Source organism: Phaethon aethereus (assembly GCF_964289735.1).
Source record: "Phaethon aethereus genome assembly, chromosome: W".
Taxonomy (NCBI): Eukaryota; Metazoa; Chordata; class Aves; order Phaethontiformes; family Phaethontidae; genus Phaethon; species Phaethon aethereus.
Genome location: NC_138581.1, coordinates 42,271,684 through 42,294,770, shown reverse-complemented (window position 1 = coordinate 42,294,770; position 23,087 = coordinate 42,271,684). Strand labels below are relative to the sequence as shown.

Here is a 23,087-nt window from a genome sequence, read left to right as displayed (position 1 = left end):
TTTTGTAACAATGTCAAAATATAGCTGACTATTTAATCCCTGGGAGAATAAAGTAAGTGTATTCCCTCCTACTAAACTCTGCACAGCAATGTTGCGGTTTCTAAAGTGACCTGGAAAACAGGGACTATTCCTTTACTTTGGGACAGGTGAATCATTGTGCTGGGCAGAACTGTTTACTCACAAGGTCATAGAATCACAGAATCATTAAGGTTGGAAAAGACCTCTAAGATCATCAAGTCCAACCATCAACCCAACACCACCATGCCCACTAAACCATGTCCCAAAGTGCCATGTTTACATGTTTTTTGAACACTTCCAGTGATGGTGACTCCACCACTTCCCTGGGCTTGACCACTCTTTCACTAAAGAAATTTTTCCTAATGTCCAATCTAAACCTCCCCTGGCGCAACTTGAGGCCATTTCCTCTTGTCCTATCACTAGTTACTTGGGAGAAGAGACCAACACCCATCTCACCACAACCCCCTTTCAGGTAGTTGTAGAGAGCGATAAGGTCTCCCCTCAGCCTCCTCTTCTCCAGACTGAACAACCCCAGTTCCCTCAGCCGCTCCTCATCAGACGTTCTCCAGACCCCTCACCAGCTTCGTTGCCCTTCTCTGGACACGCTCCAGCAATTCAATGTCTTTCTTGTAGCAAGGGGCCCAAACCCCCAAAATTCAAGGTGCGGCCTCACCAGTGCCGAGTTCAGGGGCACAATCACCTCCCTACTCCTGCTGGCCACGCTATTGCTGATACAGGCCAGGATGCTGTTGGCCTTCTTGGCCAATTGGGCACACTCCTGGCTCAGCCGGCTGTCAACCAGCACCCCCAGGTCCTGGCAGCTTTCCAGCCACTCTTCCCCAAGCCTGTAGCGTTGCATGGGGTTGTTGTGACCCAAGTGCAGGACCCGGCACTTGGCCTTGTTGAACCTCATCGGCCTCGGCCCATCGATCCAGCCTGTCCAGATCTCTCTGCAGAGCCTTCCTACCCTCCAGCAGATCAACACTCCTGCCCAACTTGGTGTCATCTGCAAGCTTACTAGGGGTGCACTTGATCCCCTCATCCAGATCATCGATAAAGATATTAAACAGAACTGGCCCCAGTACTGAGCCCTGGGGAACACCGCTTGTGATCAGCTGCCAGCTGGATCTAACTCCATTCACCACAACTCTTTGGGCCTGGCCATCCAGCCAGTTTTTTACCCAGCAAAGAGTATGCCCGTCCAAGCCACGAGAAGCCAGCTTCTCCAGGAGAATGCTGTAAGTTTACAAATCAGTGAGACATAGTAGCAGATCTTCTCTGTCCTAGTCTGCTGCTTATGTAAAATATTGGTCAAATGTGTACACTTATTGACCAAGAATAAAAGCTAACCACTTAAGAGACTAAAGTAGTGCCTGCCTATGGTAATTGAGCATCGTTGGCTTCTAAAAAAGACCTGTCCCTGTTTTGAAGAAAGATATAGCAAATAATCTGAAATAATAGAGAAGCATTCAAGCAATGCCAACACGTAAGGATGCACATGTTACATTCAAGGAAGAGAAAAAACTATTTACTCTTAGTGGGACTTGCACTAACTCTACTGGAGTGACCCCATCTTATCTGGTGTTTACAGAGCATTTCTAGGACCCTGTATGCCATCTGGTCAATTTACTAATGCATAATTCAATATTCTTGGTCACACCCATGTGGTCTAATTGCCAGCTCCTCCAAAAGTCATTTAGATGCAATGAAAATCAATGAATCTACCACTGAACACTTTTAAGAGTTTAACTTGCTGAAGGTAATGAACATTTACTAGTGAAGTGCCAAGAGCAATTACTCCTGCAGGCTCCCATTAAAAAGATGACTTTAAAAATCTCTACTTTTGTACCTGTCCTGGTTTCAGCCAGGGTAGAGTTAATTTTCTTCATAGAAGCTAGCATGAGGCTATGTTTTGGATTTGGGATGAGAAAATGTTGATAAGGTGCTGATGTTTTGAGTTGTTGCTAAGTAGTCAAGGACAGTCCAGCTTCTCATGCTGGCCTGCAGCGAGCAGGCTGGGGGTGCACGGGGAGCTGTGAGGGGACACAGCCGGGACAGCTGACCCAGGCTGGCCAAAGAGATATTCCATACCATATAACGTCATGCTCAGCATATAAAGCTGGGACGAAGAAGAAGGAAGGGGTGGAGGGACATTTGGAGTTATGGCGTCTGTCTTCCCAAGAAACCATTACGCGTGACGGAGCCCTGCTTCCCTGGAGATGGCTGAACACCTGCCTGCCCATGGGGAGTGGTGAATGAATTCCTTGTTTTGCTTTGCTTGCGTGCGTGGCTTTTGCTTTACTTATTAAACTGTCTTTATCTCAACCCATGAGTTTCCTCACTTTTACTCTTCCAATTCTCTCCCCCGTGCCACCGTGGGGGAGTGAGCGAGCGGCTGCGTGGTGCGTAGTTGCTGGCTGGGGCTAAACCACGACAGTACCAGTAAGCGGTTTTCCTAGTTAATTACAAAGTTAAAACTGTGAACACCAACAGCAACTCTAAGTGTCTGCTTATCTGATGTGAGGCTACATTTGGGCAGCTAAGTACTGTTAATTAACAAAGAAGCAGAAGCTCTCTAAAGGCATTACAGGGCATTACATGTCCTATGACAAAAACTATCAAGTTTTGAATTAGTAGAATTTTGCATGGTAAATCCAAAGACCAGGGAATCTCCAGAAAGAGCAGAAATTATAATAGTGTGGTAGGGAAGAACAAGCAAATGTGGAAGTAGAGGTTGTTTTTTTAAAAGAAAATGTGTCTATTAGACTAAAATGCTGTAGCTTTCTGTTTTTTCATATAAAAGCCAAAATTCAAGTGTTAAAGGAAAAAATATGCAAGACTGGAAGCACATTTTTATAAAATGTATGGGGTTTTTGACTTGTCTTAATAACATTGTTGTAAAGGTGGATAAACTAATTTCAGACATTGTTGAATGGAACACATGTATTTTTCCTATTTTTTAAAGTGATCCTTTTGGATGTGTTCCAAAGCCTGCTCCTAGTCTAAACTGACACTGCTGACAGCAGTGGCAAGACTGCCACTTGATAAGAATTGGCTGGGATTATGGTCCTGCTTGGCCACTTTTATTAACTGGCATTCTGGATAACTTATGCACAAAGGGGAATCTTTCTTAGGTTGTTTTTTTCCCTAATTGTCTCATAATGATTCTTCAAATTCTGATGAGTGATAATATACTTTCTTTTGCTGCATACAAACAGCCTCCTGCATATCCACCTACTTCCCAGTTAAGGGAAGCAAAGCAATAGATCTGTTTTTCAGTAGTAAATTTCTGTTAAAATTCCAGGGAGGTTAGACAGCTCTACAAAATTATATTATTTTACAGAAGGTCATTCTGAAGATAAAACCCAGAAACAGGGAGATGTTAATACAATTTTGGGAAGTAATAAAGGTGTTTTTATTTAACTCCTGTTTATAACAGAACATTTTTGCATATACTTTCTTAAGACTGACAGAGACATCTAGCTTCTAGTATTGCCAGTGCTGCTGGGGCTTTTGCTCTGCATAAAATTCTCCCATTGGCAAAGGGCCAGCATGAGGATCTATAGACTGATTACCTTCTTTCCAAGGAGGTATGTGTATCTTTAGCAGTCTGTAACCCTTGTGCTACCTTCCGATGCAAGGTGACAGTGCAATTCGTGATGGCTTACCTTGTGAGTTAGGGAGTGGTGTTTGAGATGGTGAGGCTGCACAAACTCCATGCCGCATTCAGTGCAGATATATGGACGGATGTCTTTGTGCTTCATCATGTGGTTTTGCAGCTGACTCGGGTACTGGAAGGTCTTATCACATTCAGTGCAATTGTACTGTATAGGGCCATGGTGGGCTGTTAAGTGTCTCTTCAGCTGGGCCAAGGTTGGGAAGTCCAGACCACACTCCACACAAATGTTCTCTCGGCCACTCCTGTGCTTAGACTGGTGTGCTTTCAGCTCGCTGGGATAGGCAAAACCTCTGCCACAGATCCTGCAGTTGCAAGGCTTGATGTCACTGTGTTGCATCATGTGTCTCTTAAGGTGACTGGTTTGAGTGAAAGCCTTGTGGCATACCTGGCACTTATGTGGCCGAGTGCCCTGGTGTGTCAACATATGCGTGTGCAAGTGGCTCAGCTGCTTGAAAAGTTTGCCACATCGGGTGCAAGCATGTGGCTTAATGCCACTGTGCCCCAAGGTATGGGTGACCAAATTGTACTTGGATGTATAGGACTTCTCACACATGGGACATTGCCAGCGTTTCTGTTCACCCCTCACATCAACATAGTAGCTGTTGTCTATCTGAAGGTTGACATCTACTCTTTCCTCTTTCTGTTTATTTTCACCACTTCCTCTTACTTCAGCCCTCCTGAAGGGTGGCTCTGGAGGCCTTTTCGTTTGAAAGGGGTTCCTGAAATGAAAGTTTGAGGGCACGATAAAAGGAAACGTGAAGCCAGGACAGACTTTAGGGTAATAAGGGTAAGGAGCCTGCATGAATGCTGGGCTACTGGGCCATGCCATCTTAGGCTTCACTGGTTCTTGCTTAATGGGCTTGGCTCCAAAGTGCTCCAGAGTTCTGTAGAACTGAAAACCAAAGTTGCAGAGGTCGATCATCTGGGAACTGTATTTGGGCTGTGATGGCTGTTGAAACACCAAGGGGAGACTGGAAGAGCCTATATCACTGTGATCTTCAGGTCTCTCTGGTGGTGATGAGGAACCCTCAAGAGCAATAGAAGGAGGCATTTTTGTTGGCATGCTCTTGCGTTTCCGAGACCCTCCTTCCAAGGACCCCGGAAAAGTTTCCATGTCTCCAAGAGGAGGAGGGCCATAGTGGAAATGTGAGAGGTGTGGTCTGAATTCTTCACCAAATGGAGTCGTTCTGTGTGGCTTTGTAACAGGGCTCAGTAGCTGCAGGCAGCAGGAAAAGGGAGAGGCTCTTGTACTGTCCACATTAAAACTAATTTCTTCATTCTTCATCATATTTAATTTTTTCTGTGTTGCCCAAATTCCTTAAAACAAAGAAACAAAAAAACCCCCCAAATCTCTTTTTTTCTTCCTGTTCTCTTGGGGTTAACATTTTATTGTCTAGCTTATTGATTTGGAGGTGGTTGTTTTTTTAATTAAATGCAACTAAGGATGTCTTAGGCCCGTATAAGACAAATGCCTTTTAAAGCAGAATTAAATTGGCTAGTGGAGAACAAAGAAGCTTTGGTCCTCCTGTGGTAGAATTGGTGGTTTAAATCAAGTTTGGCCCATACAACATCTTTGCAACATAAACATGCTGTACCGTGACACACTACTTACTTAGCAGATGAACCCGTATGGCAATGTTTCTGCTTAATTTAATTCATCCAGGCTATTTGTGGGCAAAATCCTGTCCTGCATGCACAGGCTCTAGAAATTGGAGGTGCATCTAAAGGATATGGCAATACAAACAATAACGTCCACATTTATTATGGCTGTGACATAAAAAGTCAAACCAAAAAACTTTAAGCTTCTTTGTATCATTTAACATGTGCTGCTGTGAGAGAAAACAATGGCCAAGTGATCTAAGGACACCGTGCACCATCAGGTTTTGCGACATGTTTCCTGGCTTCTCTCAGAGATTAATTAATTTTCTTTGTTTTAATCCTAGAGATATTTACCTGGTAGATTTGGGGGAGGAAAGGCCTTTGACCACTCTCTGAAATACTTTCAGTTTTATAGACATAATCGAAGGATTTTTTTGTTTGTTTCTAAACAGGTGGGCAAAACCCCCACTTTAAAACTAAATATAGAATTAATATCAACAACTCCTCAGGTCTCGAGAGTAATTGGCACCTAAGAATGCTCTGATCCTTTCTTATGGTACAGTGTGACAAGGCAAATTAATAATTGTCCTCAGGCAAAGTTTTATATTCCACTGATTGTACATACAGGGAGCTTCTCCTGAATTTGGGGTTCATCTAAAATATTGATTATGAATTTTGGTTCATCTTAAATAAGGCTTCTACCTTTTGCCTTGGCTCTCTAGGGCTGCACTTATCTGAAAGTGTGTGTGTATGTCTGTGTACATGCATCTGTCCAACGAGGCGGAGGTTAGGTTGGAAAACTAGACATATTTTCCCTCTGTTACCTGTGACATGTTGATGCTATTTATAAAATCATTATTGGAAATATTGGGTGGAGAGCATGAAGGTGGTTAGAATACTAAAGACACTCCTGTTTCGTTTCAGGAAGCTCCATGCTGAATAAATCTGCTTCTAAATATAGATAAAAGCACATCTCTGACCTAGTTAGGCTGTGGACAAGAGAAGGCATCTTAAAACCCTGCTTGCAAACAGATTACATCCTTCTAATAGAGTGTGGAATTATCTTTGAGATACTGTGTGAAGACAAAGGCTCAGTGACAAAACTTTAAGATGGAAACTTTAGACAAAGGGATCAATCAGTGCACAAAGAAGGAATAGTAATTTAAGTGGAAATTGTAGGTTCTCTAAAATGATTCTAAAAACACCTGCGACAGGGCAAAAGCCTAAAAAAAAATTGCTTAAAACTGGGATAAGTATCTAATAATTATACCAGGACGTGACTTTCAGTCCCTAGCTCATTGCTTGGCGGTAGTGTGTGTGTACACACACACACACACACTATATTAAAAATATGTATGCATGTGTATGCGTATATATATAAAAAATATATATATAAGCATGTGCATGTGTATGCCATCAGAAAGGATTGTTAGGGAGTATGCATTTTGTTATGTTTCCATGACACCCTAACTCCCTGAGCAAAATGAGGAACAGTTAGAACTTGAAGACTCTTTGAGTACAAAGGATTGACTTATTAAAAAGGGAGAAGGGGAGGGGTATCCTCTGAATACCAAAAAAGACTCCACTTCTTTCCAAAAGGGAAAAAAAGTTTTTCAAAATTCATCTTGAGCAATGTTAAACTCACACAATTTGAACATAAAATATGTCTGTAGACAAAAATGTCCCCATCAAAGTATGGACCTGTCCTTCAAATGTTTTTTATCTTGTGTATCTGATTCTTTCCCAGCAAAACGAGTATAAAATGCTTCAGAAAGCCCATAGCAATTGAGAACCCAGCTATGTTATTTACTGGCTTTGTTAGATTATTGAAATGCTGCCAAAAATACATAGACGTGCCAGTGAGTTGTGTCTAATTGCTCTCTTGTCTCTTGGCTGCTGGTTCCTCCTTTCTTCCACAGCCTGTTTTATGCAAAATTCAGTCTATCTGGGACACGGAGTTATGGCAGAGGCTGTAGAACTGCTTGAAATTACTAGAAATAATTTCCTTGCACTACTAACCTTTGGTTGCTTTCACTAAGCATATGGTTTTATTCCACTGTCCATGGTTACACCCATCACAGGACCAAGCCTCCAAGGGAAAGTGTTTAAACAGTCAGTGACCAGCTCAGTCAGAGAGGTGCTGTATAATCCAACAAAAGAGCACCTAAAAGGGGAGGGAAAGTACATATTTACATTTTAAATATGGATCACCTTGCTGCTTTTTTTCCCCTCCAAACTGCCAAGCCCCATGATGTAGAAATTCATTGAGGAAAGATTAAATCTAGCCTCTCTTCTCATCTCCTTTCATGTTGGTAGCAAACCCTTGCTAATTTGAACGGAGGCATGATCTTCACATTAATCAAAACGTAATTCCATAAAAATGTGAGTCCTGAGGAAACTATAGAAGAGACTTCAGATTTGACCGCCATGTGAGAAATAGTTAAGGAGCAGTCCTTTTTTTAAATGACTTCGGTATATAATTTTAAAGCTTTTAATAGCACAGCTCCCCATTAATTTTGTTCTATCTGACTCTGGAATAGTTGATATCATTTTAGTACTCAACAGTAAATAAGATGAAGGATTTTTGTATTCAGTATCTCCTAGGGACCTTTAGTCTTTCCTATATAAGCACTTTAAAACTTTTTTCTTTCTCCAGCACGTAGTTATTTAAGATGGAATGCTATCTAGTGCAGCAGTGTGCGATTCTAAACATTTAGTTTAAACCTGGACAGGCATTAAAAATTCTAGCTTTTATCAGCAGTATTTCAGCTTTTCAGTTTTGAAAACCTGGTCTGGAAACCTCACTGAGACAGATGTTTCCATGCTATGTTGGCACTTAAACATTAAAAAACCCCCTAAACCTAGCACTCCAGAGCTTATTAAAAAGTTATTTTCTTTAGAACAGACAAGCATCCTCACAGTTTCTTTCTTTATGCAAATAAGCATATTTGGAAATACACTATTTTGAAAAATAGAACCACAAATAATCTCTCTCCCTGCCCTTTTAAAAAAAGAAAAGAAAGGCTACAGTGAGTTCAGATAGTTGTTGAGGTATTTCCAAAATAGAATATCTATGCAGCAGCTAATAATGTTGAGTTAACTTCAAGGAAAGGGGAAGAGAGTTTAACACAGAATATGAATCACCATTTACTTTCTCATTTCCACTCATCGTATTTCTACAGACAAAGGATTTTTTAAAAAGTATGTAAATCATGCTATTCACTCTACAAGCATACACATTGTTATAGTCCCCAGTTAATATTCTGTACTGATGTCAACAGCAAAATTTCTTTAGACTTCCATAGAAACAAGGTTTTACTTCCAGTATGAAACTGCCTCCTATCTATAGAATAAATATAAGCTCAGCAATAAAAATGGGAGGTTATGAAGTTACTCCAGCTTAAACACTGACTACTACTGTTCTGATTTTGCTCTTGGGAAACACAGTGGTAAAAACTGAAATGAGACCAAGATGAGCGAAAGTGATATGTACCCTCTGACAAATAGGCTACTTTATTATGAGGTTTGCACTTGTGTTTTCTATTTCAAAAGAAGATGAAACAGAGGAAAGTATAGGAAGGTTAAAGGTGGCTGAACAGGCTGAACAGCTGCTCTTAGCTGGAAGAGAAATTCTGTGTTTAAATGAACATATATGACTGTAGAAACTGTGCACTCTAAGAGTACATTTCTGCTCTCCTCTTGAGGCCTGAAATAATGGCATCTATAAGGAAAGAATTAAATCTAACAGCTGTTTCTGCATAGGATGTGGTGAGGATCAGTGACAAATGACACACTATTACATTTCTTGAGCTAAAGTTGAACAGTCGGAGAGCTCCAGCCTTATTGAACAACCAGCTGTTTTTTCAGTCACTGACTCTTATTGTAGAGGTGGTTATGCTTGTCTTAATAAGTTTAATGGGGTCTCCTTCATTCAGTTCACCCTTCAGTATAGTTTTTGGTTTTACACGTATTACATGTTCTCTGAAATTATGAAACTCCCAACAGAAAAGGAAATGGGGAATGGCAACATTATTGTGGGACTTCACTCACACACAGGAGGCAGCATGAAAGAGGACATGAAAACAAGCGGAAGAGAAAGAAAAAAGGGGCTTATGGAGGGCTTATGTTGCCACTGAAGGAAACTAGCAGGGAAAATGTGTACTAACTGAAAATACTTGGTTACCAGTGATGGATACATTCATGTTCGTACAGGTATTCCTGGCATTTTCAAAGTCTGAAAAATATCTCAAAGCAGTGTAGATTCGGCAGGGAACACAGCTTTCCTGCTGAAATTAAATTAATTCAGCATAGTGAAGCCCCTTTGGTCAGATCCCGAGACTGATGCAAGTTCTGCATAAATACCAACTGAGTGAAAACTAAGTAGAGACTTTGGTGTTTACAGAATCACAGAATCATCAAGGTTGGAAAAGACCTTTAAGATCATCAAGTCCAAATGTCAACCCAACACCACCATGCCCACTAAACCATGTCCTGAAGTGCCATGTCTACATGTTTTTTGAACACCTCCAGTGATGGTGACTCCACCACCTCCCTGGGCAGCCTGTTCCAATGCTTGACCACTCTCTCAGTAAAGAAATTTTTCCTAATAGCCAGTCTAAACCTCCCCTGGCGCAACTTGAGGCCATTTCCTCTTGTCCTATTGCTGGTTACTTGGGAGAAGAGACCAACACCCATCTCACCACAACCCCCTTTCAGGTAGTTGTAGAGAGCGATGAGGTCTCCCCTCAGCCTCCTCTTCTCCAGACTGAACAACCCCAGTTCCCTCAGCCGCTCCTCAGAAGACTTGTGCTCCAGACCCCTCACCAGCTTCGTTGCCCTTCTCTGGACACGCTCCAGCACCTCAGCATCCTTCTTGTAGTGAGGGGCACAAAACTGAACACAGGATTCGAGGTGCGGCCTCACCAGTGCCGAGTACAGGGGCACAATCACTTCCCTACTCCTGCTGGCCACACTATTCCTGATACAGGCCAGGACGCTGTTGGCCGCCTTGGCCACCTGGGCACACTGCCGGCTCATGTTCAGCCGGCTGTCAACCAGCACCCCCAGGTCCTTTTCTGCCAGGCAGCTCTCCAGCCACTCCTCCCCAAGCCTGTAGCGTTGCATGGGGTTGTTGTGACCCAAGTGCAGGACCCGGCACTTGGCCTTGTTAAACCTCATACAATTGACCTTGGCCCATCGATCCAGCCTGTCCAGATCCCTCTGCAGAGCCCTCCTACCCTCGAGCAGATCAACACCCCCACCCAACTTGGCGTCGTCTGCAAACTTACTGAGGGAGCACTCAATCCCTTCATCCAGATCTCTACACCTCAGCACCGCTTGTGGGATCCTTCCTGCCCTGCAGGGTGTGTTAGGGCCTTGTGACAGGCTGTAACCAATATCCTTCAGGTAAGTGGCGAAAGGCACATGAAAGCAGCCCAGCTGCCCTAAGCGATGCACCTGTGTCTTGGCTTTTCATTCCCTCTGCCACTAGTAACTTGTTCTTGACCCTCATGCTTTATTCTCTAATAGGATGCGATCTGTCTTGCAACTGCAAAGTGCTTCAGATCTTATCCTTTAGTGACATTGCATTTTATGAAGCTTGTGAAAATGATGACACACACCAGAGGCTAAGAGAGAGGACTGGAACAGGTTGCCCAGCGAGGTGGTAGATGCCCCATCCCTGGAAAAATTCAAGGCCAGGTTGGACGGGGCTCTGAGCAACCTGATCTAGTTGAAGGTGTCCCCGCTGATTGCAGGGGGGTTGGACTAGATGGTCTTTAGAGGTCCCTTCCAACCCAAACTATTCTATGATTCTATGGCTTGAATGCATCCAGAGGAGGGCAACAAAGCTGGTGGCAGGGCTGGAAGGCATGTCCTATGAGGAGCAGCTGAGGACTGTGGGTTTGTCTAGTTTGGAGAAAAGGAGGCTGAGGGGCGACCTCATTGCTCTCTACAGCTTCCTGAGGAGGGGACGTGCAGAGGGAGGTGCTGATCTCTTCTCCCTGGGATCCAGTGACAGGATGTGTGGGAACGGTTCAAAGCTGCGCCAGGGGAGGTTCAGACTGGACATTAGGAAGCATTTCTTTACCGAGAGGGTGGTCAGACACTGGAACAGGCTTCCTTAGAGAGGTGGTCGATGCCCCAAGCCTGTCAGTGTTTAAGAGGCCTTTGGACTATGCCCTTAATAACACGCTTTAGCTTTTGGCCAGCCCTGAAGTGGTCAGGCAGTTGGACTAGATGATTGTTATAGGTCCCTTCCAACTGAAATAGTCTAGTCTATTCTGTTCTGTTCTGTTCTGTTCTGTTCTATTCTACTCCTCTGAGTTCCTACTGCACACACAAACTGGAATATACTCAGAATAGCACAGAGCATTTCAGTGAGCTCAGTCACTGTGAAAAATAGACATCCAGACTGGCTTAGCAGAGATGTGTCATAACCCTGAATATACATTCCTCTTGCACACAAAATAAAATCTCAAGCTGTTGGTTGGGAATTCACATGATTTAGAGATGAAGCCTGTGTAACAACCCTGAATTTTTAGCACTTCAAGTTTTAGCAATGTAAGTTTAAACTTCCTCTCATGTTTACATAATGCTACATTATTTGAAGTGATCTGAAAAGATGATTTACATTTTAAATTGAGAGCATTTTTTCTGCCACAGTGTGGAGCTGGAAGAAGGCAGAAATTTGGACTACCTTGCAAAAATAAACATGGATTTAGGGAAAGTATCCGAAATCAATGAGTGCAGATAGTGATTAGGGAGGCAAATGTTGGGGAGGCTTTAAAAAAACAGGCCTAAGCTGGGAATAACAGACTGTGGAGTTTAGTCAAATCTTTTCCAATACCATTTCTACAAACATTTGTTTTCTTTCTCTCACATGCATGTAGACCTTGTGTCAAATGAAGTCCATGATTTAATCATCAGCTTAATTGTCTTCTGAGATAAGACTTCTTGTCCCATACCTTTTATGAGACAGATATGTCTGCTGAAATGGAGAATGCTATCATGATAAAGGTAATTCTCTTCCCCTTTTGGATTACCATCATTAATAGAATTTGAATTGGAAACAAGTAAACAATTGTTCATGAAAATGATCTGGAATGACTGTAAACGAGAAGTGGACCAGATCAGGTTTTTTCTTCCTACATTAGTATGACAGTACTGAGGGAGCTTGGTTTCTTTTCACTTCTCCCTGGGAAATTACCTTCATCTGCTGATATCGGGCTTCAGGATAAAACTTCTTCTTTCCAACAACAAGTGCTTTTTTCTCAGCAAATGCTTGATAAAGTAAAACTGATAACCTTAGTAACTCTTCCTAGGGCATAATTCAGAGCTCACTAAGGCTTATGGAAAGACTTCCAATGAACTCTGAAACTAATCCTTCACCAATTTCCTTGTAATTTGTTATGGGTTCTGTTGTCCAATGAGATATGATCCCATCCTATGCCATGACCAAAATTTGATACTTTTGACAAATTTGTTGTATACATATGGAAAAAAAACCCTTATATCCTGAGACAATATGTTAACAGATGGTAACCTTTGCAGACAAACTTAATGGAAATCATACAATTACACACCTAAGAAGTTTAATTGAGTAAAAAATATGAAATGTTTCAACAGCTTAACATGACACAGTAGACAGATGCAACAAGCAATGAACTTTCAAAGATATCTCATATATTAAATAATCCTTATATTTTTTCCCTTGCTTCATGTTTGAGGTTCAATCATTTTAGATATTCCGTCTGCTTTAAGGGCTTCCTGTGCAGTGTAGCTGCATTCATATTGTCTAGGAGATGATACCAGTGTGAGGAAATGGGTCTTCTCTCAAAAAGCTGTGCAAGAGAAATACCTTCCCTGCATTGTCTTAGTCCCAAATTTTAACAATTTAACTTACATCATTTTTGTTTTATTTTATCTGGGAAATACAGATGTTGAGGAAACATACCCACTTGCCTGCACTACTGTCCCCCGCTGTGGGAGGGAGAGTGAGCGAGCGGCTGCGTGGTGCTTAGTTGCCGGCTGGGGCTAAACCACGACAACTGCTTATAGAGTGGCTTTTGGAATCATCTTGGATAGATGTGTAACTTCTTTTTCTACTCTATTTTCAGGGATCAAGACACTATAAGCACTTTTACAGGAGTATAGTTACTTTGGTATTTCTTGTAATAAAGAAAATGCTTAAAATAATATCAAAATGAATGCACATTCACTTTCCATAACTTACACATAATTTTTGTTTTGATAGTTATTGAAAATGTTAAACTAGATTCTGAGATTTCCTCTGCTGAAAATCTGGAGGAGTCCTGCCACCTATGCTGCCAAAGCTGGGGCACTGTTGGTGGCATCAGATGTGCTTGTAGAGTGGGTTATGGCATAATTTGCTTTTCAATGATGTCATTTATTAGATTCTTTTTTCTTTAAATGCCTGGTGCTGTAGCGAGGTAGCTGTAGATATTTTTCTTTTCTCCAGTATGAGTGCTCTTTTTCTCAGTTTAGCATAATGGTTTGCTATCCCTCTCATTGCTTTTATGTGTGCTCTGTCCTTAGTTTAGCAAAACCTTTGCTATCATTCTCATTACTTTTTTGTTGCCTAACAAGACAGTTGGGTGTTTCTTCTTAAAGTACCCTGAAACCCATGTGTACTGTAAGTCATTTCACTTATACCCCACTTTCCATCTCCCCGCCACTCCCCAAACAGCTGATGCTGTCCTGCTTCAATTTCTCCCAGCTTTTGAAAGTGATCTTTTGCCACTGCAAAGCTGAATCATTTTTGCTGATTACCCTTGAACTGCATAGTCTTAATTGGTTACATTTTTTTAAATGTACAAGCAGGCTAACCAGTGTGTGGCACTCAGCTTCTTTTTGAAGGTGCTCCTGTGTTCATGTCAAGAAGAAATTGTCATAGGTACCCCAGACTAGTTTCATCTGTTTTGAAAAGAAAACAAAAAAGCAAGGATGAGTGCTGAGAGCTTTTGTCCAGGAAGTGAGTATAGGTCTGAGTTTAGGCTGAGGATGTTCCAGGTCTAGAAAAGTATCTTAACAAATTGCACTCACCCATACTGGACCCTGAGTCCCTTCTTCCAGAGCTTTGGCACTGCAAAGAAAGGGTTATCAGGAAGAATGAACTGAAAGGAGCCTGACTCTGTAGCCAAGCCATAAGCACAATCACACAGGAGGGTGAAGTACCTTTAACCTGTGACCATTCAATAAACCTGCAGAACGGACACCTGGAGGGGGGCCCGGACCTATCTCTAGAGAGGATGGAGTCTGCAGCCCCTAACTACCCCGTTTGACAACTTTCTGCTCCCTGCCCCTTGGCACTTGCATTTTTGGCTGCATAATGGCCCAGTTCCAGCCAAAGGAGAGCATAGTGTGTATATATTAAAAGACTACACTGAGAGCAATGGTTGCTGGGACATTCAAACATTGGGATAAACATTTAGCCAAAGCCACCTGGTTAGTCAACACCAGGGGATCTACTAATAGAGCCAACCCTGCCCAATCAAAACTTTTACATACTGTAGAAGGGGATAAAGTCCCTGTGGTGCACAAGAAGCTGGGAGGGGACACAGCCAGGACAGCTGACCCAGACTGGCCAAAGGGATATTCCATACCGTATAACGTCATGCCCAGTATATAAACTGAATCCTCCAAAAAGGACTGTCGTGGTTTAGCCTCAGCCAGCAATTAAGCACCACGCAGATGCTTGCTCACCTCCCTACCCAGGTGGGATGGGGGAGAGAATTGGAAAAACTCATGGGTTGAGATAAAAACAGTTTAATAGGACAGCAAAAGAAGAGGAAACAATGATAGCAATAATAATAATATTACTGATAAAGGAATATACAAGAACAAGTGATGCACAATGCAGCAATTGCTCATCACTTGGTGATCAATAGCCTGTCCCCGAGCAGCGGTTCCCGCCCCCCGGCCAACTGCAGTTTATGTACTGTCATGGCTAAACCACGACACCCTCACAGCCCAGGACTCTAGTTAGGGCACTCCCTTAAGAGGCTAGAGATAGGGGTTCAAATCCCTCAGGGGGGAGGAGGGAAATGAATCAGTCTCCCACTTCATGGCTGTTATATTTACACTGAATTTGATGTCATTAGTGTATATTCTGTTTCATATAAATATTCTTACAGGACTGGGTCCCCATTTGGGCATAGGTGTACTGAGTTTCCAGACCCTGCCTAGACTTCAGGGCTGACAAGATCAAATTGGCCAGGATGGTGACATCAGGAGCACATACAGTAGGTAGTAGAACTTCAAATGTGCAAAGCTTAACTGGTGCCAGCAGACCAGGTGGAAAAGCAATTTGATCCTGCCCTCACTACTTATTAGAAACAACGATGGGTTGGCAAGTTCAGTTAATTACTCAAACAATGGCAGTAATTCTCCTAAGTGACTGTCCTAATTCTCTCCCTGGCATCATCCACATTGTACTGAAATCATTATGGAAAATCTGGGGCATACCTGAGAACAAGATTTAGGATTTGGCTGTTATGAGGTGATGCCAATAAGACAAATTTCTTCCTTTTCTTAAGTGGATAAAGAGCTCTCGTGTCAGAGACTGAAACCATGGATCTGCCCCTGCCTTTATAAAGTATGTGGAGTCACTTTAATCACTGTTGATAGAAGTCCTATCACTCCATCACCATTTTTCCTGCCTACTTCCATATCTGCCACTGCAAATTAAAATAGTGCATTTTTGGATGTATTAATTTTTCCTCTGGAATATTAAGAAATTACACTAATGCAGTTTTAGGGGTTTTTTTTCTCACCATCCAGATATTATAAGAGACAGGGTGAACTGAAGAACAAATAAATAATATAAACATAGGAAGGGATCTGGTGGCAAAATAGTAATATTGAAGTCCTTGAAAGAACACTTTGGACAGAATCTTTCTACCTACAAAGCACAATCATTAAGCACTACAGAGTGAAGTGGAGAGAGGTTTTTGAGCTGTGCAGTAGTAGTATTTCAAAACGAATAACAGAGGGGATGCCGCAATGTGGGATAAGGATAACACATCAGCCAAAAATCTCCTCTTCCTGACTCCTGGAGAAAGATATTAGTTGTGTTACAAATTACCATTATACTAAATCATGTTACAGTTATCCTAGCAATAAAATATACAATGTGAAAACAAATAAACTCCAAACAAATGCAAAAAAGTATTATGTGAAGGAAAAATAAACATGAAAGGTGAAATCTAAGAATGAAGTTCAAAACTTAAAGTCTATTTTTTACCATCAAATTACTAAGCATTCCTTTAAAAATGTTCTTTCTGTGTGCTCATTATTGGGGAATGAGTTTAAAAACAGGATTTACTGCTTTTGACCACCTACTATTAATATAAACACATATATTGTTGTTTGTTTTTCAGACAACCTCTCAGAGAAATAATTTATTGTATACATGGTTTAAATCAATACATTAATATTTAATATCTTCAAAAACAAAATCCATACCTAAATGCTGCAAATGGCTCTTACCTACATGGTAAACTGAACTTCAGAACTAACCAAATCAAAACTTTCAGGTGACTGCAATCCAGACTAACATTCTGCAATTTGAGCAAAATACCACAACAGATACAGAGATTAAATATATTTGAATGTTTAGGAGACTCCTCTACTTCTCACTTGAAGTAAAAAGTGTATTTCCAGATGTCTGACACATAACTGTCAAAATAGCTGTCCAAATAATCTACTTTTAGTTTGAATTGGTATTTAGTCATGTAAAACATAAACCCATGTATCCCGAGCAAAAGATGTGGCAAGTGGCTTTCATGGCAACACATGGAATTTTCTTGCTATTAGCAGAGAATTCTTTGTGGGTTAACTATCACCAAGTGAACCTAATTGGGTTTTTTTGACCATGGGGCGGTTTACACGGCACCGGGCCTCCTCGCAGCAGATGGAGTGCAACTGTCTCCAAGGGGCAAAAGGATTCTTGCTTACGAGCTGGCAGGCCTTATCGAGAGGGCTTTAAACTAGATTTGAAGGGGGAAGGTGTGGAGTAATAGCTGAGGGGTACTTTGGAAATTTACCCTCTAAGAACAGCCTTGAAACCAGGTGGAACGTAGCACTCATGTACAACGGGTCTGTGCCATGGAGACTCCCTGGACGGCCTTGGATGTTGGCAACATCAGGGGCACCTGGTGTGCTGACCCTGGGAGAGATTACATGGAGGGTGGAGCGGAGTGGAGACCTCGCGGCCATGCTCTGTGAACAGGGGAGTTTAGGGATGCACAGGATGTACATTGATAAGCTGCGCTTGCAATGTCCTGGGCCAAGGACCTGTCAACTTTGATGAAGTGCTGTACTTGGAGTGAACTTTGCTAATTATAATATCATTATAATACTAAAACGCACACCCCTCAAAAAAGTTACCACCCTCCCAAGGTGCGACCCCTCCTCAATGAGCGTGCGCACTGAATTTTTCCTAGTCTGTACCTTTAAACGCGAAGCGAGAGAATTCTGCACCAATCCTGATAAAGGTATGTATGACTAGAGTCACTCAAGCTCCACCTGCAAAGTAAAACACTATAAAATAATGTTTTAAGGGCTGGATGTTAGGGAAGATACCATCGTCGTGTACTATTCTAACTTCTGGGATCAGTCGACGGGCTGAGCCTCTCTTCCCCCCATCGGGACGCCGTTGGGTAAGATTCGAACACTTGGTCATACCAAGTGCCTCCCCGGGAAACTTAGAAATCTCTATAGAGTCACTTTACATCTTTTAACGCGTTTATAGCCAAGTAGTGTTACTCATACTTTTGGTATTTGCACGTGCTTTGCAGACAGTGAATTTATCACCGGCAATCCAAAGAACCTGTGTATCTGTTGCTTCAATAAATCGCACTATTGATTGACTCAGCCGTGTGTGTGTTGTCCCTGAACGCGACCGTAGCTCTGAGTGCGGCCGTGTGAGTTCAGGAGGTGTCCAGCTGAGCAGGTAGTGTGATGTTAGTAGTGCATCCGGACCCGTGATAGTCCAACGAAGGTGTTGGGCGCGACCGGACTACTAACGCTGACTTTGGGCATCACTCAGAACCTAAGCTCAGCCACCCCCAGTCCCTCTGATATCTGAGGATCGACTGGAAAGCAAGGGGGTTTAGTTTCTGCCAAATTGCTCTGCCTCTTAACGCAACAGAAGGGGATAAAAACCAGGCTCACTAGAGATGAGCCTAGGGGTGGCATGCCAGAGTTGGGGGTGAAATCGATAGCCCAGCTCAAGTGTATCTACACCAATGCACGCAGCATAGGCACCAAACAGGAGGAGCTGGAAGCCATTGTGCAGCAGGACAGCTATGATGTAGTTGCCATCACAGAAACATGGTGGGATGACTCTTATGACTGGAGTGCTGCAATGGATGGCTATAAGCTCTTCCGAAGGGATAGGCAAGGAAGGAGAGGTGGTGGGGTGGCTCTGTATGTTAGGGAGTGCTTTGACTGTATGGAAATCAACGATTGTGAAGACCAAGTTGAGTGCTTATGGGTAAGGATGAGGGGGAAGGCCAACGAGGCAGATATCCTGCTGGGAGTCTGTTACAGACCACCCAACCAGGATGAAGAGGGAGACGAAACATTCTACAAGCGACTGGCGGAGGTCTCGCATTCGCTGGCCCTTGTTCTTGTGGGGGACTTCAATCTACCGGACATCTGCTGGGAGTATAACACAACAGAGAGGAAACAGTCCAGGAGGTTCCTGGAGTGTGTGGAGGATAACTTCCTGACGCAGCTGGTAAGGGAGCCTACCAGGGGAGGAGCCTTGCTGGACCTGCTGTTTACAAACAGAGAAGGACTGGTGGGAGATGTGGTGGTCGGAGGCCGTCTTGGGCTTAGCGACCACGACATGATAGAATTCTCAACTGTGAAGTAAGGAGAGGGGTCAGCAAAACTGCTATCATGGACTTCCGGAGGGCAGACTTTGGCCTGTTCAGGTCACTGGTTGAGAGAGTCCCTTGGGAGACAGTCCTGAAGGACAAAGGGGTCCAGGAAGGCTGGACAGTCTTCAGGAAGGAAATCTTAAAGGCGTAGGAGCAGGCGGTCCCCATGTGCCGTAAGAAGAGCTGGCGGGGAAGACAACCGGCCTGACTGAACAGGGAGATTTTGCTGGGACTCAGGGAAAAGAGGAGAGTTTATCACCTCTGTAAGAAGGGGCAGGCAACTCACGAAGAGTACAAGGATCTCATTAGGTCAAGCAGGGACAAAATTAGAAAGGCAAAAGCCCAGCTAGAGCTCAGTCTGGCCACAGTCGTAAAGGAAAAAAAAAAAATGTTTTTACAAATATATTAACAACAAAAAGAGAGGCAAGGAGAATCTCCATCCCCTACTGGATATGTCGGGGAACATTGTCTCCAAGGACGAGGACAAGGCTGAGGTACTTAATGCCTTCTTTGCCTCAGTCTTTAATAGCCAGTCCAGGTATCCACAGGGTATTCAGCCCCCTGAACTGGAAGACAGGTATGGAGAGCAAAATAACCCGCCCATAATCCAGGAGGAAGCAGTTAAGGACATGTTAAGCCACCTGGACACCCACAAGTCTATGGGGCCTGATGGGATCCACCCAAGAGTAGTGAGGGAGCTGGCAGAGGAGCTTGCCAAGCCACTCTCCATCATTTATCAGCAGCCCTGGTTAACAGGGGAGGTCCCAGAAGACTGGAGGCTTGCCAATGTGACGCCCGCCTACAAGAAAGGCCGGAAGGAGGATCCTGGGAACTACAGGCCTGTCAGCCTGACCTCCGTATCGGGGAAGATCATGGAGCGGTTGGTCTTGAGAGTGCTCAAGGCGCATGTGCAGGACAACCAAGGGATCAGGCCCAGACAGCATGGGTTCATGAAAGGCAGGTCCTGCTTGACCAACCTGATCTCCTTCTATGACCAGGTGACCCGCCTAGTGGATGAGGGAAAGGCTGTGGATGTTGTCTCCCTGGACTTTAGTAAAGCCTTTGACAGCGTCTCCCACAGCATTCTCCTGGAGAAACTGGCGGCTTGTGGCTTGGACAGGTGTACTCTTCGCTGGGTAAAGAACTGGCTGGATGGCTGAGCCCAGAGAGTTGTGGTGAACGGCCTTAAATCCGGCTGGCGGCCGGTTCACAAGCGGTGTTCCCCAGGGCTCGGTTCTGGGGCCGATCTTGTTCAATATCTTTATAGATGATCTGGATGAGGGAATCGAGTGCTCCCTCAGTAAGTTTGCAGAGGACACCAAGTTGGGTGGGAGTGTCCCATCGCAACAGGCCCTGCTAAAAAGTCTGTCCCCATCTTTCTTATAAGCCCCCTTTAAGTACTGGAAGGCTGCAAGAAGGTGTCCCCGGAGCCTTCTCTTCTCCAGGCTGAACACCCCCAACTATCTCAGCCTGTCCTCATAGGAGAGGTGTTCCATCCCTCTGAGCATTTTTGTGGCCTCCTCTGGACCCTCTCCAACAGGTCCATGTCTTTCCTGGGCTGAGGGCTCCAGAGCTGGATGCTGTACTCCAGGTGGGGTCTTGCCAGAGCAGAGTAGAGGGGCAGAACCACCTCCCTTGCCCTGCTGCCCACGCTGCTTTGGGTGCAGCCCAGGATACGGTTGGCCTTCTGGGCTGCGAGCACACACTGCTGGCTCATGTCCAGCTTTTCATCCACCAGTACCCCCAAGTCCTTCTTGGCAGGGCTGCTCTCCATCCCTTCATCCCCCAGCCTGTACTGATACCAGGGGTTGCCCCAACCCAGGTGCAGGACCCTGCACTTGGCCTTGTTGAACCTCATGAGGTTCACACGGGCCCATTCCTTGAATTTGTCCAGGTCCCTCTGGATGGCATCCCATCCCTCAGACGTGCCAACCGCACCACTCAGCTTGGTGTCATGTGCAAACTTGCTGAGGGTGCACTCCATCCCACTGTCTATGTCATTGATGAAGATATTAAACAGGACTGGTCCCAATACACACCCCTGAGGCACACCACTCATCACCGATCTCCATCTGGACATTGAGCCGTTGACCACTACCCTCTGGGTGTGACCATCCAACCAATTCCTCATCCACTCAACAGTCCACCCATCAAATCCATATCTCTCCAATTTAGAGAGAAGGATGTTGTGGGGGACCGTGTTAAAGGCCTTACAGAAGTCCAGACAGACGACACCTGTAGCTCTTCCCTTGTCCACTGACGTGGTCTCTCCATCATAGAAGGCCGCTAGGTTGGTCAGGCAGGACTTGCCCTTGGTGAAGCCATGCTGGCTCTCTCGAATCACCTCCCTGGCCTCCATGTGCCTTGGCATAGCTTCCAGGAGGATCTGCTCCACGATCTTCCCAGGCACAGAGGTGAGGCTGACGGATCGGTAGTTCCCAGGGTCTTCCTTGCTTCCCTTTTTAAAAATGGGTGCAATGTTTCCCTTTTTCCAGTCTCCAGGGACTTCACCTGTCTGCCATGACTTGTCAAATATCATGAAGAGTGGCTTGGCAACTACATCGGCCAATGCCCTCAGGACTCTGGGATGCATCTCATCAGGTCCCATAGACTTGTTCATGTTCAGGTTCCTCAGGTGGTCTCGAACCTGATCTTCTCTTACAGTGGGAGGGACTTGGCTCCTCCAGTCCCTTTCCTGCAGTCCACCCCCTCGAGAGGTGTGGGAAGAGAGATTGCCAGTGAAGACTGAGGCAAAGAAATTTGGGGTAGATCACTCCTTCCTATGGAAAAACTTGCAGAAAGGCACCAAATAGAGGGGGAAGAAAATCTCTTCTACTAGTTGGTTCAGCAAGGGGTGGGTGCAGAGGGCTGTCCCAGGGCAGAAGCGCAGACCAAGTGCCCTTGTGGGAGTGGGAGTGGGAGAGGGGCAGCTTGAGCTGCCTGCTGGCTCTCTGCAATACCTGCCTACCATTTGGAACTTCTCTCTCTGGGCTCCAGGCATCCTGTAGAGGACCTTGCACTTCAGAGAGCTATGGCTTGAAGAAATACTGGGTCAAAAGATGACCAAGCTCTCCTTCTGCAGATAAATGATCACCTGTCCTAATTCTTCCCCCCACGTCTACATTCTGCTTTTATAAAAGTGGGGGCGGGGAGGGGGGGGATTTTCTCTTCCAGTATTTGAAACATACTCTTACATTCAGTCACTCATTTTATGCACCACTTCTGATCATTCTGATTCATTTATGCCCAACATGAAAAATATTATTGGTATCTACGATAATGTAAATGACAAATAAACAGACAACATTTGAGTCCATCCTATTACTGATGCTGGTGATCAACCTTAGTGTTGTTACATACTATGCAGCATGAACTTTTTTTTCTTTTTTTTTTCAAGTGAGAACCTGGAACTGTCTTAGCATGTCTTAAATGTCACTTTTCCTAGACTAATTGTATACACAGATGAGTTGAGATAAACACATGTAATCATAAACACAATACCATTTGACGGAAAAAGAAACACTAGTAATTTTTCTCCCACTATAGCACAGGTTAGCGCAGACTTCAGTAGTGGCAGATGATATATGAAATATATCAATTTGCATATGACACAGCTTCTCTCTTTATTTGAGCAATGGCCCAGTGAAGCTTGCTGAAACATTAAGGATAAAGTTAGTGAAGCCTGTAACAAGATTCTGTTAGGAGAAGCCCTATATGCAAAATTCACAGCAGATTATGTTATGATTATTATCAGCCTCACTAGAAAACATTTTCTTGTCTGCATTAGGTAACCACATGCTATTAGCACCAGTATCTGAAAACCAGGCTATAGATATCTATAGAATAAATACACTGCTTGTCAATGCATATGGTTATTATCTTTT

At 43.8% G+C, this 23,087-nt stretch overlaps 1 protein-coding gene across 1 annotated transcript; it reads right to left on the bottom strand.

The window, feature by feature from the left end:
• Positions 1-3,620: 3,620 nt before the first annotated feature.
• Positions 3,621-5,006, bottom strand: LOC309415225 (zinc finger protein 366-like; the record flags this gene model as incomplete). Its single annotated transcript, XM_082012676.1, has 1 exon — positions 3,621-5,006. The coding sequence occupies exon 1, from the start codon at positions 4,983-4,985 to the stop codon at positions 3,621-3,623; it is 1,365 nt and encodes a 454-aa protein (XP_081868802.1). The 5' UTR covers positions 4,986-5,006.
• Positions 5,007-23,087: the final 18,081 nt, after the last annotated feature.